At 40.7% G+C, this 14,754-nt stretch overlaps 1 protein-coding gene across 6 annotated transcripts in view; it reads right to left on the bottom strand.

Moving 5' to 3' along the window:
- Positions 1–497: 497 nt before the first annotated feature.
- The window catches only part of PLA2G7 (phospholipase A2 group VII), a 41,202-nt gene continuing 26,945 nt past the window's right edge, over positions 498–14,754 (bottom strand). For all 6 annotated transcript variants that reach the window (XM_072832785.1, XM_072832783.1, XM_072832782.1 and 3 more), the window contains 10 exons: positions 13,686–13,807; positions 13,091–13,235; positions 11,523–11,616; positions 9,206–9,274; positions 8,544–8,670; positions 7,607–7,720; positions 6,131–6,222; positions 4,144–4,314; positions 1,515–1,663; positions 498–952 (listed from right to left, as the gene is read on the bottom strand). In XM_072832785.1, coding sequence (XP_072688886.1) covers positions 810–952; positions 1,515–1,663; positions 4,144–4,314; positions 6,131–6,222; positions 7,607–7,720; positions 8,544–8,670; positions 9,206–9,274; positions 11,523–11,616; positions 13,091–13,235; positions 13,686–13,781 — 1,200 coding nt within the window. In that variant the 5' untranslated portion in view covers positions 13,782–13,807 and the 3' untranslated portion in view covers positions 498–809. The remainder of the gene's footprint in view (positions 953–1,514; positions 1,664–4,143; positions 4,315–6,130; positions 6,223–7,606; positions 7,721–8,543; positions 8,671–9,205; positions 9,275–11,522; positions 11,617–13,090; positions 13,236–13,685; positions 13,808–14,754) is intronic.

The raw sequence follows: 14,754 nt of genomic DNA, 5'->3' as shown, positions 1-14,754 counted from the left end.
CTGCAATACTCAGTAAAGCAACATATGCCTCTATTGTGCTAATCCACTCCCAATACTCATACAGAATTAAAGAACATGAAATTGGAAAGATAAAACAGTTAAAAGTCTGAATGTTTCCTTGGTTATTTCTCACAGCCTTTGGGTGAATAATGTGTTATAACTGGAATCCCTGGCCTGTCCTACGCACCTTTCTTGACTCATGAATCCATGAGATAAACCATCAAGTAAATGCAAACAAATTATAAACTCTCTTTAATCCATTCTAATCTGCTGCCTTTGCCTTGGCTTTAATATTTTTACCCTTGGTCACTCCCCATTCAGTTACCATAGTGAAATTGTTCAGTATCCCTAATCCTTGGTAAAACACTGCTTTTATCATTTGCTTGATCTAATTTTTCTTATCATGACCAAAAGTCAAAGGGAAGTGCTTCCAAATTCTACCTAGCATAACATGTTGCTAAAACTCAATTATAATAGAAAAAAGAGGCAAGAACATCTGTATTTTTAGGGATTGTTATGTCATTGCAACACGTTTTCATTAGCCTTGTGCCTGTTATACTTGTCCATTAAAGAATGTAAAAGTAGTTATTAATTTTGACACAGCATCATTTTAGTAAAATTAAAATTTAGGCTGGCATGATTTCGATAGACACCAATCTTTCTTTAAAGAAAAAAACCTCCTAGTCCAAGCTTCAATCACTTTTATGGGATAGCCTACATTTTCCAATATGAGTTATTTGAGAAAATATATTAAAAGTCATACACACATTTTTTGACAGTTTTTAAACAAGATCTTTAAAAAAGTGCTTTTAATCTAAATTCGATTTCTCTGCTTCTGGAGAGTTCTGTAGAGTGTCATGTTCGTTGGTGATGTTAATGTTGGTCCCTGGCATAAGATTTTCGTCTTTTCCTTCAATCAAAGAATCCCACTGATCAAAATCTTTCCGCAGTCCTGAAAAATAGAAATGTCCATAAGCTTAGTAAAACTTTTTGAGAGCATTTTCATGCTTTCAGTTCAGTACCGCCAGGTGGCAGCACAGCCCCACAAATTACGGATGATGGGGGGGGAGTGGGGGGGGCGGGGGGAGGCAGGTTGGCTCCCTGGGAGCTGCTCCTGGCTGCTGCATCTCAATGAGAGATGGGCACTTGATGGGATGAGCACTGGCTGTTACACTATATGTTGGCAAATTGAATTTAAATAAATTTTAAAGAGAGAGAGAGAGAGAGAGAGAAAGAGAGAGAAAGATGGGATTAGGCGCTGCCGGGACCTCTCAGCACAGGAGTTTGCAAGTCTACACAGAAAGACTATTACTTTTAACAGGTAGACTAGCTGTCTCCGATATACATAGCATACAAAGCAGCAAAAGTACATCTCTCAAGTTTTTGTTTTCAAATTGATTTGCGGCTACGTTACATTGTAAACCAACCGCAGATAGTTAAAATAGGACTGTATTAAGACAGTTCTATCCTAAGCATCACCTGGTTTATGTCATGAAATACTCTTAGTTTCTTACCTAAATGCTTTTGTAAAAATGCCAATGAAGCTTTGTTGCAAAGATCAATTGCTACATTTGAATCTATATCTCCTTTTAATGTGAATATGTATCCAACTATTTTGCCAGTTGTAAAAGTGAAATCAGCAAAGTTCTGATGGACTGAACCCCTGAAAGAGAAATGAGACATTTAATAAATCACATTGTTTGACAAAATTAATTACGTTTGTAGTTAGGGTGCAGTTAGGATACTGGCCTGGCTGGCTTCTACTGAAAACTAAGAAAATAAAACTTGTACATTTGATCTCTTTAGATGTATTTGTGGATCACAGGTTGTGCATACAGGGGTCTTAGAGTATTTATTCACTTTCTCCCTTACATAAAGATTCTGCTCTTCCTTGGTATCTTGGCTTTAGAAGAAATGATTCCAGCTTTTTTGTTGTTGTTGTTGAGTTCATACAATGTGCTACATATTGCAGGGACTGTGTACTCAGAGCCAGAAGCCTATTATATTTGCTTACCAACAGGACTAACTTCATACCTATTTGATGCTGGTCAAAACTCACTGTCCGTAAGCCTTGGATTAAGTTGATTTAAGGAAAAAGCCCCTTTCCATGTACCATCAAAACTCTAAGTACCTTGTAGGTATCATTTATGCTGCTCTTTAAAGTCACCAATGGGGACACTTGGGTGGCTCAGTGGCTGAGCGTCTGCCTTCAGCTCAGGTTGTGATCCCAGGGTCCTGGAATCGAGTCCCTTATCAGGCTCCTTACAGGGAACCTGCTTCTCCCTCTGCCTGTGTCTCTGCCTCTCTCTCTGTGTCTCTCATGAATAAATAAAGTCTTTTAAAAAATAAAAAAAAAAATTAATCCACCAACAGCCTAACATCAAGTATAGTAGCTTTTTTTTTTTTTTTAGTGCTTATTTTTCTACTGCCTCTAAGACATTTGGTACTTTCTTGGAATTTTATTCCCCTTTGTTTCTTTGATCTTCTCTTCCCTTGTGTATGTGTACCTTCCCTTTTCCCCCTAACTACTCTGTTCTCCACTGGCTCTTCATATACATATAGATATTCCTCAAGGTTCTGTCTTCAGACCAGTTCTCATCCCACTTGATAGTCTTCTCTACTCTAAGGATTCCATGTATAAGACACAAATTCTATACTCTCCCAGTGTGTGGCCAGACATCTCTACCCAGATTTCTCTGGCTCAAGCTAGGAGATTCCAAGGTTAAAATACATCTTTCCAGCCCTGCCTAGTATACCTCTTCCTCTTCACTTCGCTGCTGCTTATAAGCTGCCCACCACTCTTTAAGTTATCTCTACTCAAACCAGAGCCACCTGCCTCGCCTCCTGCTCCATCTTGCCTGCTTCCAATCACAACATGAGTGTCAGAGGCACAAAGAAGGTGGAAACAGAGTTGTAACCAGACACCCAGATGCTACCAGCAGTGGAGGAATGGCCTCAGGAGGAGATGGTAGGGGAGAAAAAGGGGGGGCAGTCTAAATGGGAGGAGCAGGAAAGAGTAGGGTTGTGGGATCCTGGAGAGGAAGAAATAGGGAAAGTCCACAAAGTTGAATGGATGCAGGGAGCAAGGTCCAGGCAGCAGACAGGCTGCTTGACCTTTTATGTCCTTGGTAGGGCCAGTTTCAGTACACTGGTGGGGGTCTGGGAAGCTAGCCCACAGGAGTCAAAGTGTAAAGGGAAGGAAGGATGAACTGTGGAATATGAGCTGTTCTTTCCAGGTTCCTCACAGAGAAAGGAAAAAAAAAAAAGGTAAAGTAAGAGCCTAGTAAGGAAGCGGGGTTGAGGGAGGCTATGTGTTCTGCATTGTTTCTGTTTTAGAATTAAATAGACTTGCATGTATGAGTATTGAAGTCCTTAACTCGAAACTAAACTGAGGTCCTTAACTAAACTACCCAGACCCTCCTCACTATCTTTCTTGATCTTTCAAGACTGATTCTACTCCCATGTCTTCCAAGCAGCCTCTCCTGAACTCCTCAGGTAGAAAACACTCTAGTCTCTGGCCCTGTAGTGTTGACTGCCTTCACAATTCATATTTCCTTCCTACCACCTCTTCTTTACTTCTTTGAAATAAATCAGGTTTCTAACAGAAGAGGGATGAGCCCTGCCTTGTAACACCACATTGCTGAGTTCAAAGCTTCTACTGGGGTTTCTTTTTCACATCCATGATATCAGCGTATCGCTAATGCTCAAGGGTACCCCATGATAGCTTTGGGGAATTTATAAATCCATATTCTTTTAAAAAGGTACACACTGCAGATCTCAACAGATGCTCCGACTTTTTTCCAGAGTTCCTACTCTAGCCTGATGATGGAATACTTCTCCTTACCCCAGCCCCCAAATGCATAAGCCTGCTCTTGTGTTTACATAAAAATAGCATGCATCCTAATGCAAATTTTAATTATCAGTATATGAAGGACATATGTTAACACTACTCAAAACAACAGTATTTTTAAAAAGAACAAGTATAAATGCATTTAGGCCCTGAAATTATCCAATATTCTCCCTTGTTCAAAGTCTAGACAATGAATTTAACAATGCTATCATGCCTACCAAATGGTATTTTTTGACGTTTATCCAAGTTTCAAGTTTCTGCTTCAGATGATGAAATAAATCACTAATACTTACCTGATTGTAATCATTTTTCTTTCTTTGTCAGGTGAGTAGCATTTTTTCATTTTTTTGATATTCTCAGGAAATTGGAACCGTTCCGAGTTAATAAAAAAGAGGGGCTGAGGGATTCTGGAATATATTGCATCATCCAGTGGAAGCATCCATGCATCCAAGGCAATCCCGCACCTAGTTTGGTGACAATGACAAAAGAAGGCTGGTTACATGCTGGCTGATGTACAGAATTTCTAATGATGTTAGGATTGATGAGCATACACTATCCTAGTTTATTACAGGTATTTCACTGGTATTATACTTCAGTGTGAGAAGAGGATATGATTAGCTTTATAAGGTAGCAGACTTAGAATTATATAATTATTTTCTATAAGAGACACTTAGGAATTGTGACCTTTAAAAAGATACAGTATCTTTGAAATGTTTTATTCATTTTTGTTACATTGCTTTCAAAATAGATTCTTTTTTTGCTAAAGATTTTATTTATTCAGGAGAGACACAGAGAGATGCAGAGGCATAGGCCCAGGGAGAAGCAGGCTTCCTGTGGGGAGCCCAATGCGGGACTCGATCCTAGGACCCCAGGATCATGACCTGAGCCAAAGGCAGATGCTCAACCACTGAGCCACCCAGGCACCCCAAAATAGATTCTTAAACAAGTAATAATTTCTCCAACACTGTGGAGTGTCTGAAAAGATACAATATATGTACTATTGCTCCTATGTATCCAGACTTTCAGGACACTCTACAGTGGATTTATGATGCCTTTTTCAGAGTAACTGTTGGACCTGTTACTTAATATTTAGAGGTACTTTACCTGGAAAAGTGTCTGGAGGTTGAAGAGAAACATATGGGGTATATTCATTTGGAAATGTAACTTGCTTTTTAAAGGTAAGTTTATCCTGTTCCTGGACCTTTTGGACACTCCATTTTATATGATAAATAGGCAAAAGAAAAGAATTCCCTTGTGGAAACTGATTTTAAAAATCTATAAGCTGAAGTTTTACAAAGGGTCCTATTTTCTATATGGTTGGCTCTTCATGACCTCATCAAGTCTATGACTGCCATGGTTCAAGAAAGAAAATATTTTTTCAAATTACAAGACTGGGTTCTGGTCCTGACTCTCACTCAACTGTAATTTAAGACCTCCATCCATCTTTGTATATTATTATTAAGATTTTATTTATTTATTTGAGAGAGAGAGAGAGAGAGAGCCAGTGGAGGGAGAAGCAGGGCAGGGGGAAGAATCTCAAGCAGCCTCCATGCTGAGTGTGGAGCCCAACCTGAGAGTTGATCTCATGACTCTGGGATCATGACCTGAGCTGAAACCAAGAGTCAGACACTTAACTGACTGAGCCACCCAGGCGCCCCAAGATCTCTATCCATCTTAAAGATGGAAAAAAATAATTTAAAAATGCCTTGCATATTGGGGAAATCTAGAAATACTCTAAGATATACTATTGATATCACAACCATCATGTCATAGATAAAGTATATATGTAAAGATAAATTTCCAAGTGAAACTATTAAGCCCTTAAGCAGATAAGAATGCTGAGGGTGGGCAGCCTGGGTGGCTCAGAGGTTTAGTGCCGCCTTCAGCCTGGGGTGTGATCCTGGAGATCCAGGATTGAGTCCCACATCGGGCTCCCCGCATGGAGCCTGCTTCTCCCTCTGCCTGTGTCTCTGCCTCTCTCTCTCTCTCCCTCTCTATCTCTCTGTGTGTCTCTCATGAATAAATAAATCTTTAAAAAAAAAAAAAGAATATTGAGGGAAAATAAATAGGAATGGGGAGAATTTTTAACAGCAAGAGAAGTAGATGGCTTCTGTCTGGGAAAATTCATATAGAGTACTTTAAGGAGGCAGAAGAACAGACTTCTAAACCCTGAAGGATCCCTTCCTCATTAGGAATTTGATAAGTATTCTATCTCATATGGATTATCAGTTGCCCTCTTCCAATAACTCACTGTTTTCTCTCTTTGCCTCCTTCTCTTACCTAAATCTCTGGTCTTCACTAAGAGCCTGAAGAACTGTGGCTCCACCAAAAGAATGTCCAATTACTGCTATTTTATCCCTGTCAATAGAGTCCTATAGGAAAAAGCACGATATATATTCATCACTATCTCATAGGTTGTTAGAACAGAATGGTTTTTTAAAATTATAAAATTATTATTCATTTCACGGGCATGTCCGGGAAGTACCTTGATTTCTTGTAAACAAAATACATACACACATACACTCACATGAACTCACACACACATACATATGCACACATATAATTACACACATACATACCACATATGTATGTACATATATATATATATATGCACACAAATACACATGTTGAGCATTTGTAGTTAAGAAGTGAACTTAATGATCTTTGTAGACACTCACACTTGAAACACCAACATCATTGCGGACCTCAGCCTCTCCTCACTCCATGTTTAATTAGTGTGTTCATTCCGTGAGTATCTATTGAGCACCTGCTCTGTGCCAGGCACCGTCGTTCATTTTCAATAAGCTCCCAGCCCACCAGTGATGAAAGAGATACAGATGCATGATGCAAATACAACAGGATGGTGCCAAGGAGCACATGTGATAGACAGCTCACCAGTCCAGGGGTGGCAGTGGGGTCCGAGAAAGCTTCTTGGAAGAGGTGAAGCCTGATTCGAGTTGAAGATTAAGCAAGACTCAGGGAGAAGAATGTGTCAGGCCAAGGGGACAAGGTGTACGAAAGCATGGAGACCGGAGAGGGAGTGGCTGGCCAAGGGACAACAAACTTTTCACTGTGTTAGGAGAACAGACCATCATCTTCTGCCCAAACTAAAATATGTCTTGTCCCATCTGTCCTCTGTACTCCATCCTCCACACACAACTTTGGGTCTTTGTTCATGCTGTCTGCTTTGCTAGTCTTCCACCCCATCTGAATATTCTGTTTAAAACCTCTGACCACCATTTCAGAATCAAGCTCAAAAATATGCAAGGGCCGTCCAAGAAATTACAATACTTCCACTGGAGGTATTGTGTTGAACCAGAGAAATTGCTATTTGTGTAGCTCAAAGCTGGCTGTTGGCAATTCCATATCTGGTGCAATCTAATGCACTCCTCATTGCTGGAACACTTCACATAGACTTTTTTTTTTTTTTTTTTTAATTTGCAGCCCTTTGTCATGTCGTACCTCACATTACAGCAGAAAAGCAGATGATATGGAGATGATAAAGAACTGCAGGACAAGGGAAATGGCTTTTTCTTTTCTTTTCTTTTTTTTAAAGATTTTATTTATTTATTTGAGAAAGCACGAGTAGCAGGTAGAGAGAGAAGTAGGCTCCCTGCTGAGCAAAGAGCCCAATGTGGGGCTCGATCCTAAGACCCTAGGATCATGACCTGAGCCAAAGGCAGACACTCAACCACTCAGCCACTCAAATGACTGAGCCACCCAGGTGCCCGGGAAATGGCTTTTTCTTAAGCTCACCTTCAGTTGTTCCACATCAAACTCTAAGTCTAGTACATTCTTAATTGGCCTTCCATGATCAATGTCCAGAATCAAGTTGAGAGCTTGGGAGCACTCCTTTGCCCTTTTCTGTACCTAAAATGATGATCAGAAAAAAGAAATGGCAACATAAAAAGCAGTGACACTTATTTTGGAGTTTGTGTAGGAGTTGCATGTGGGAAAAATGGTTGAGTGCTTCTAAACTAGAAATGTCTAAGTGATTAGTGACTGGAAACAACTCAATGTAACGACACAGGCTCCAGCTTTGCAGGTAGTTATAGCTTAGTTCAAATCCTAAGCTCATTGCTTATCTGCTGTGTGACCTCAGATGATGTACTTAACCTCTCTGAGCTTCCATTTATTGTGTAACAAAGCCTACCTCAGTGAAATGTGGGTGGGATTAAATGCAAGGACATATAAAATACCCACTGTAAAACATGGCACAGAGGTGAAAGCCAGTGTGCTTTATCTCAATCTTCCAGACACCCCTGTGAGAAATATACTTTTATTATTCATTATTTTGTAACAGATAAAACATAGAGGCACAACAGAGTAATTTGTCCAAGATCACCCCACCATGAAATGATGACACCAGGATTCAAACATAGGAAAGGAGGGTATTTGTGAATTTCCTTTCTAGCACTTCTGAGATTCTAAAGTGGGAGGTTCTAATGCAAAAGATTTCTGAAGATGTACTGTCTTCTCCCAGGATTTTTATGTTTGTCCTTGTTTTTACTATGGTCCAGACTTTTCATTAAGGGAAGTGTGTCACTCCAAGGGTCTTCTGACAGGTCTTTGGGCTATGGGAAGTAGAAGAGCTAGGAGGACACCTTACAGCATGTAAATTAAATTGGCAAGTGTCATCATTTTGCACATGCTTTTTAGTCACCCCATCTCCTCTCCTCCTGCTGCAACATACCTGCTCATTTCGAACATGTATCTCCTCATCCCCTGGTTTTAGTTCTTGAAGATAAGACCAAGATTTGTTCCCTATTTCTGCAGCAGACTGGTCCTTGAAATAGTAAGTCGCAGAGGCGGATCCATCTCTACAATACAGAGTCAATGACTTCCACTCACTCTTCCTCTTCTTCATCTCCTCCCCTCATCCCCACCCCCAAGTTCACACTGGTCTGACTTCCCTGTCTTCTTCCATTCTACATTTGTTTTAAAATCAAAGAGGCCCCCAAGGGAGTTCTAAGAAGAAGTCATTGCTGTGGGTCAAGTCCACCCACTCTATCTTCACAATTCTAGGAGGCCCCATTGGAAACTCATGCCTGGAACCACATCCCAGCGGTGCCACTTCCTCACCGTGGGGTTTGGGGCAAATTACTTGCCCTTTTCCAGCTCTATTTCTCTTCTCCTTAAGACAGTGATAATAGTAACCATTTCAAAGTGTTCTTCCGAAGATTAAATGATGATGTATGAACATGGCACACAATAAACACCAGAAACGTTAGCTGGTTTTTAACTCTTGGCCATTTAACTCAGTCTCCTTTATTCCCCCTCATCATTTAACCACGGATGACAATTTCATCGATGTTTTTTATAAATCTTTTGAAAGTTAGAGCCCAGATGACATACCTGTGTTCTATAGCAGCAACGATGAACCCATGTGATGCTAGATCAATGCCAATAGCAGAATAAATTGTCCTTCAAAACAAAACAGGAAAGCATTGAGTACCATGCTTAGGGAGCGGGGGCGTTCACTAATGAACCTGGAAAGAGGAAGGCCATTATACCCCTGTTGTAGTGCCTGGGGGAAAACTGGATAGCTGTGTTTCTTGAAGGGGCAGCTCTGCCTCTCAGGGGAATATGTGACAATGTCTAGAGATATCTTCATTATCATGACTGGGCAGAGGGTGCTACTGGCATCTAATTGGTAGACAGAGGGATGCTGCTAAACATCCTACAGCACACAGGACCACCATCCATGATAAGGAATGATTTCCTGTAAAATGTCGGTGGTCCCAAGGTTGAGACACCCTGATGCAGTGATTCTAAATATCACCTTTGAGAGTTCTGAGCTTTAATCTTGGCCCTACTACATATCAGCTATATGACTTTAGATTATTACATTGCTGAATCTTTGTCTGCACCTCTAAAGTGAGACTAATGATGCCTTTGCTTTAGAACAGTTGTAAGGTTTGAATAAGACAGCATATGTAGGAAGGCAGTGCAGTGTGGTGCTTAGGAGAATGGGACCTGCAGTCTGACCACTACATTTGAATCCACCACTGATTAGTTGTCTGCCTTGGAGAAGTCACTGATCTTTCCTATGTAACAGTACGGTACCTGGTGGGACTACTGGAAGGAGCAAGTAAGTTCATAATTTTCAGTGCTTATAACTATGTCTAAAAACAGAGCAAAGACTGAACACATGCCAACTGTTACTTAAATGATTGGACACATGAATCACGTGCTAAGCAACTACATTCATACCCCCTTTCCATTCATTCTGCACAATGTATTCAATCATATCATGTATTCAATAGAATAGAAATTTCAATAGAAAATGGCAATAGAGAACCAAAGGGTAGTAGGAACTCTGCCTTCTACTGTTGAACATGCACAACCTACTCAGACAAGGATCAGCACATCTCTGTAGAAGGACAGAATGTAAATACTTCCAGCTTAGCAGGCAATACAGCAGCTGTCACAGCTGCGCAACTCTGCTGTCCTAGCACAAAAGTACCCATAGACAATGGGAAAGGTGGAGTGAATGTGGCTGTGTTTCAGTAAAGCTTTACTTATAGAAACAGGCAGCTGGCAGGATTTGGTCCTCAGATTCTAACTTGCCAACCACTGGTCAAGTAGAAATCAAATACCTAGCTAAACCACAATTAAGGTACTGAAGATCTTATTGGTTGACTGATTGATTGAGAGAGAAAGAGAGAGGGAAGGAGGGAGAGCATGAGCAGGGGGAGGGAGCAGAGGGTGAGGGAGAGAAAGAGAATTTTAAGCAGACTCCCCGCTGAGTGCAGAGCTTCCTACAGGACTCAATCTCACAACCCTGAGATCATGACCTGAGCCGAAATCAAGAGTTGGACACTTAACCCACTGAACTACCCAGGTACTGCCTGAAGATAATTTCTTATTGCAGATGTTACCCAATTTCTTGCCAACTAAAAGCCACCTATTTCCAAAAGTCTTTTAATCCTCTGAGGTAGGAAGGTAGAAAGAAGGGTAGGCAGCTGAGAGGATGGGAGAGGAGAGAGTGTGGAGGTCATGAAAATGTGTCACTCTGAGATCATGCCACAGAGAGCATAATTGACTAAATATCCCATCCAGCCCCTGCCCCTGTAGATCCACCACCACCAGCTAAGCATCCCGTGGACTACACCCAGTAACTGGGCCACAGCATAGGTACTAATGTAGGCCTATTCTAGTGAGATGTAGGACTCCTTTGATAAGAAACTTCTGGTCAAACACCACCTCTTTTGGCCTGGTCGCATCTCTCCCTGAGGTGTCCTTTAATCTGAGACTCTTCGTACCCAATCTCTCCAGTTCCCGTCTCGTTCCCACATGTCTAGCCTGTTTCACTCAAAAATGTCTTTTATGACTAATCCAGTCTTGGTGTCAATTTCTCAGAAGACCTAAACTAACCCAGGGGATGGTTTTGAGAATGTATTATAATATAGAAGGGTGACAGTCAAAAATGCAAACCCTTCTCTTCTTATCGTGAGGCTAGTCCCTATGAACTGGAAGAAAGGCATAGACTACTTGACCAGATAGGGCTCGACCGATCAATAGATCACAGCCAACACTCGAGGAACCGCAATTCCTCCAACACAGTGGCCATACTGATAGTCCAAAATCTGCTCTTCTTTTTTAGGGGGGTATATAGGCATTTGGTCATTGGTCCTTAGGAGTTAAAAGTGTTTAGCCTCTTAAACATTACCGGAATGCTCCAAGACCATGAGAAAAAACAATCAGTGGATATTTTTCACCAGTCCTCAGAGGGGAATTCCAGTTCGCAGGAGTTGTCACTGAACCTAGACAATGAGAGACGATAATTAGTGTTTTCTATGTCTCCAATGTTGCTGGTTAATTTAACTTACATCTTCTTAGTGTAAATCCTGACCATGGAATTGATATCTATGTTTTTATGCGCTAATAGGAAATTCATTAAAAAGTCTGCTACTGGCTACCTACAAACCAAGGACCTGAAGCATGCAGTTTCCCCCAAGACCATAAAATCATTAATTATCAGTTCTCACTGCCAGCTCTGAGATTAAGGTGAAACACTTTCCTACTTACAGGTGTATTCAGGAAGGCTATTCCTTAGTACCAATCCCAGGTGTTGGCAAAACTTCCAAGGGAATATTCTGAAACTGAATTAAACCTCAGGAACATCACACTGAGAACCAGGATCTTCAAATCAGGGACTCCTTTCATTCCCATTTAGTTATGATCAAGAGAAACAGACCACTGATTCATCAACACTCAGATGGTGTTTTGGATGCTGCTCTGCCACTTACTACTGACCCTGAACAAGTTACAAGAACTCTCTGAGTTTCAGTTTCCTCTTTTTATAAAACAAAGCAGATGATATTTTAGAGGGCTGTTGTGAGAATGTTATCTAAGTAGGGAGCATATGCATAACACTCATCTCGTGACATGGTAAGGGTCCCAGAACATGGAAGATATTGTCTTCTCTTCCTTCACCTCTCCATTGCTAATGTCATTACTATTCTCAGTTACTTGGGTTCCTTTTTCTTATTTATAAAACAGAGATGCAGTCATGAAGATTGGATGTGATGACTGCCATGGAAGTGATTTATAATTTAATCAGCACCATAAAGAAGTGTAGTTATATTTCCATCATTTCTGTTATAGAGTGGTTTTTAAAGAAAACTACAGGGAGACCTTTAAAATGAATGCCCAAAGTTGTAGGCAGGTTTGAGAAGGAAATTTGAAGACCGAGTTAACACTGGCCCAACAGAGGTGTCTGATCAAACAGAGAAGGAAGGAACTGTCTATGTTAGTGTGATGTAGACAAATTAAGTGATGAATGCATAGCAGATTGTCTTGGTGAGAGAAGCTAGTTCCTTGGGGGTGGACAATGGAAATGAGAGTAAGTCTCCCCGTTTATTATGGGTGAGAAATTAGCTTTCACTTTCCTACAGAGCACACAGAGCAGTGAGCACCTCAGCCAGCCTGCTACTTACTCACCAGATTACTGCTCCCCCACAGTATGTAAAGCAGAAAAATTAAGGACCAGTCATAGACAGATTAATTGTAAATTCCGACACTTTCACTCTCTCCATCTACCCCAATGTATGCAGAACAAACAAAATGAGAACCCTTGATTCTCTGATAGTTACCTGGGCTTTTAAGAAATAATTTGTCATTTTAAGAAAAGTTTGGTCTCAAGAAATCTACTTTGATCTTTGCCTGAAACTTTTGCTGTTTTCAAGGTTTTCTTATATTCTAGCACCTAAGAGGCAGGATCAATGGAAATCTTACCAAAAAAGAAGCTCAATATTTTGCCCATAAGCCAGGGTGTTCCAAGATATTTACTAAGACCAAAAAAATATTCTTTGTTTGGGATCCAAAGCGTGTCAGAGTGGTCATCCTCTTGCGATGGATAATACAAACGCAAAAAGGTGCCCTGTAGAGGAAAGAAATTAATGTACTCTTAATAACGTTGCTTCTCCACTATGTTCCAATAGCCACTTTGCATATTTGATTAGTTGAGACCCAAATACCTCTGTTGTTCACAGAGAGGTCCAGAGAAAACTTTTTAAGCTGCTGCGGTGACTGAATACAGAAGAAAGAGAAGCAAAATAAAGCAATATACTTTCTGAGTGGAAAGAAAGGATGAGCAAGCTGGTTTCAACCATTAAGGAAGGGGAAAATAGAGTTTATATATAAATTAATCAGATGACAACAACACATTGAAGAATGATTTAACTAGCAAAATGCTTCCCATGGAACAAGGCAAATGGCAAAATGAGTCATTGTCGGGGGAGAGCAAGAGCAAGTTTCAAAACCTACCAGTGGGCAACAGTAAGAGTCACTATTAGAATATAAAGATAAGTGGTATTAATCAAAGCCTTACCTTATTAGTATAATCAAACATCAAATCTGTACAACCGACAGAATAAGATCCATTTCCTTTGGGAATTCTACTTTGCCTAATACTTGCAGCAGCCATCAGAGCTTGTATTTTATTGGCCCATGCTGAAAAAAAAGGTAAATATTGTCTCACTGTCATTCATTACACCTCAGACTTTATTTTGCAAAAGGAAATTCCAAGGGAATCAAGTTATACCCCTTAGTTTCTGGCCTCCTTCATTTCTTTAACTAGTCAAACACACACATGATTACAGAGTGTCTGATGTAGTCAAACTATTATGTGGGAATAAACACAGAGGTGGACACAGCCCTTCTCCTGAGATACGACTATCACCTCCTAATACCTGCAGCCTTGCCTTTAGCTTCTACTCTGATCCAGATCATGTTGAAGACTACTTGCCCGGGGATCCCTGGGTGGCTCAGTGGTTTAGCGCCTGTCTTCGGCCCAGGGCATGATCCTGGAGTCCCGGGATCAAGCCCCACGTCGGGCTCCCTGCATGGAGCCTGCTTCTCCCTCTGCCTGTGTGTCTCCCATGAATAAATAAATAAAATCTTAAAAAAAAAAAAAAAAAAGACTACTTGCCCAATCTGTTGTTCTCAAACACAGACCTTATCTCACATTTCAGATTTGGTCTTAAAACTTCCTGTTAGGTGCCTCCACCTGCTGTCCTTCCCACTAGGAACAACAGGCCAATGGTCCAAAATAAGACTGAATGGCCATCTCCCAACTCTCCCTCCTTATCCTCCCACCACACAGCCCTGCAACTCCAGCATTCCCTATCTTGTGTATCCAGAAATCCAGAATCATCTTCCTACCTCCTTCTCATTAACCCCCTACATCCAACTAGGTCTCAATTTCTAACATTTGTCTTTAGCTTAGAATTCTCTCTTCAGGATAGCCCTGATCCCCTAGCTCAGCTATTATACATTCACAGTCTCTTGACCAGACAGGTGTCATCTCTCCTAGCTGCAATATTCATCTTCTGTCCTAGATTTATCAAGATCTATTTGATCTTGACCCCTTCAGATGCATTTTTCACACAACTCTTAGA

Source organism: Canis lupus, chromosome 7, assembly GCF_048164855.1.
Source record: "Canis lupus baileyi chromosome 7, mCanLup2.hap1, whole genome shotgun sequence".
NCBI lineage: Eukaryota > Metazoa > Chordata > Mammalia > Carnivora > Canidae > Canis > Canis lupus.
Note: the sequence above shows the minus strand (reverse complement) of the source record. Positions and strands in the feature narration are given on the sequence as shown.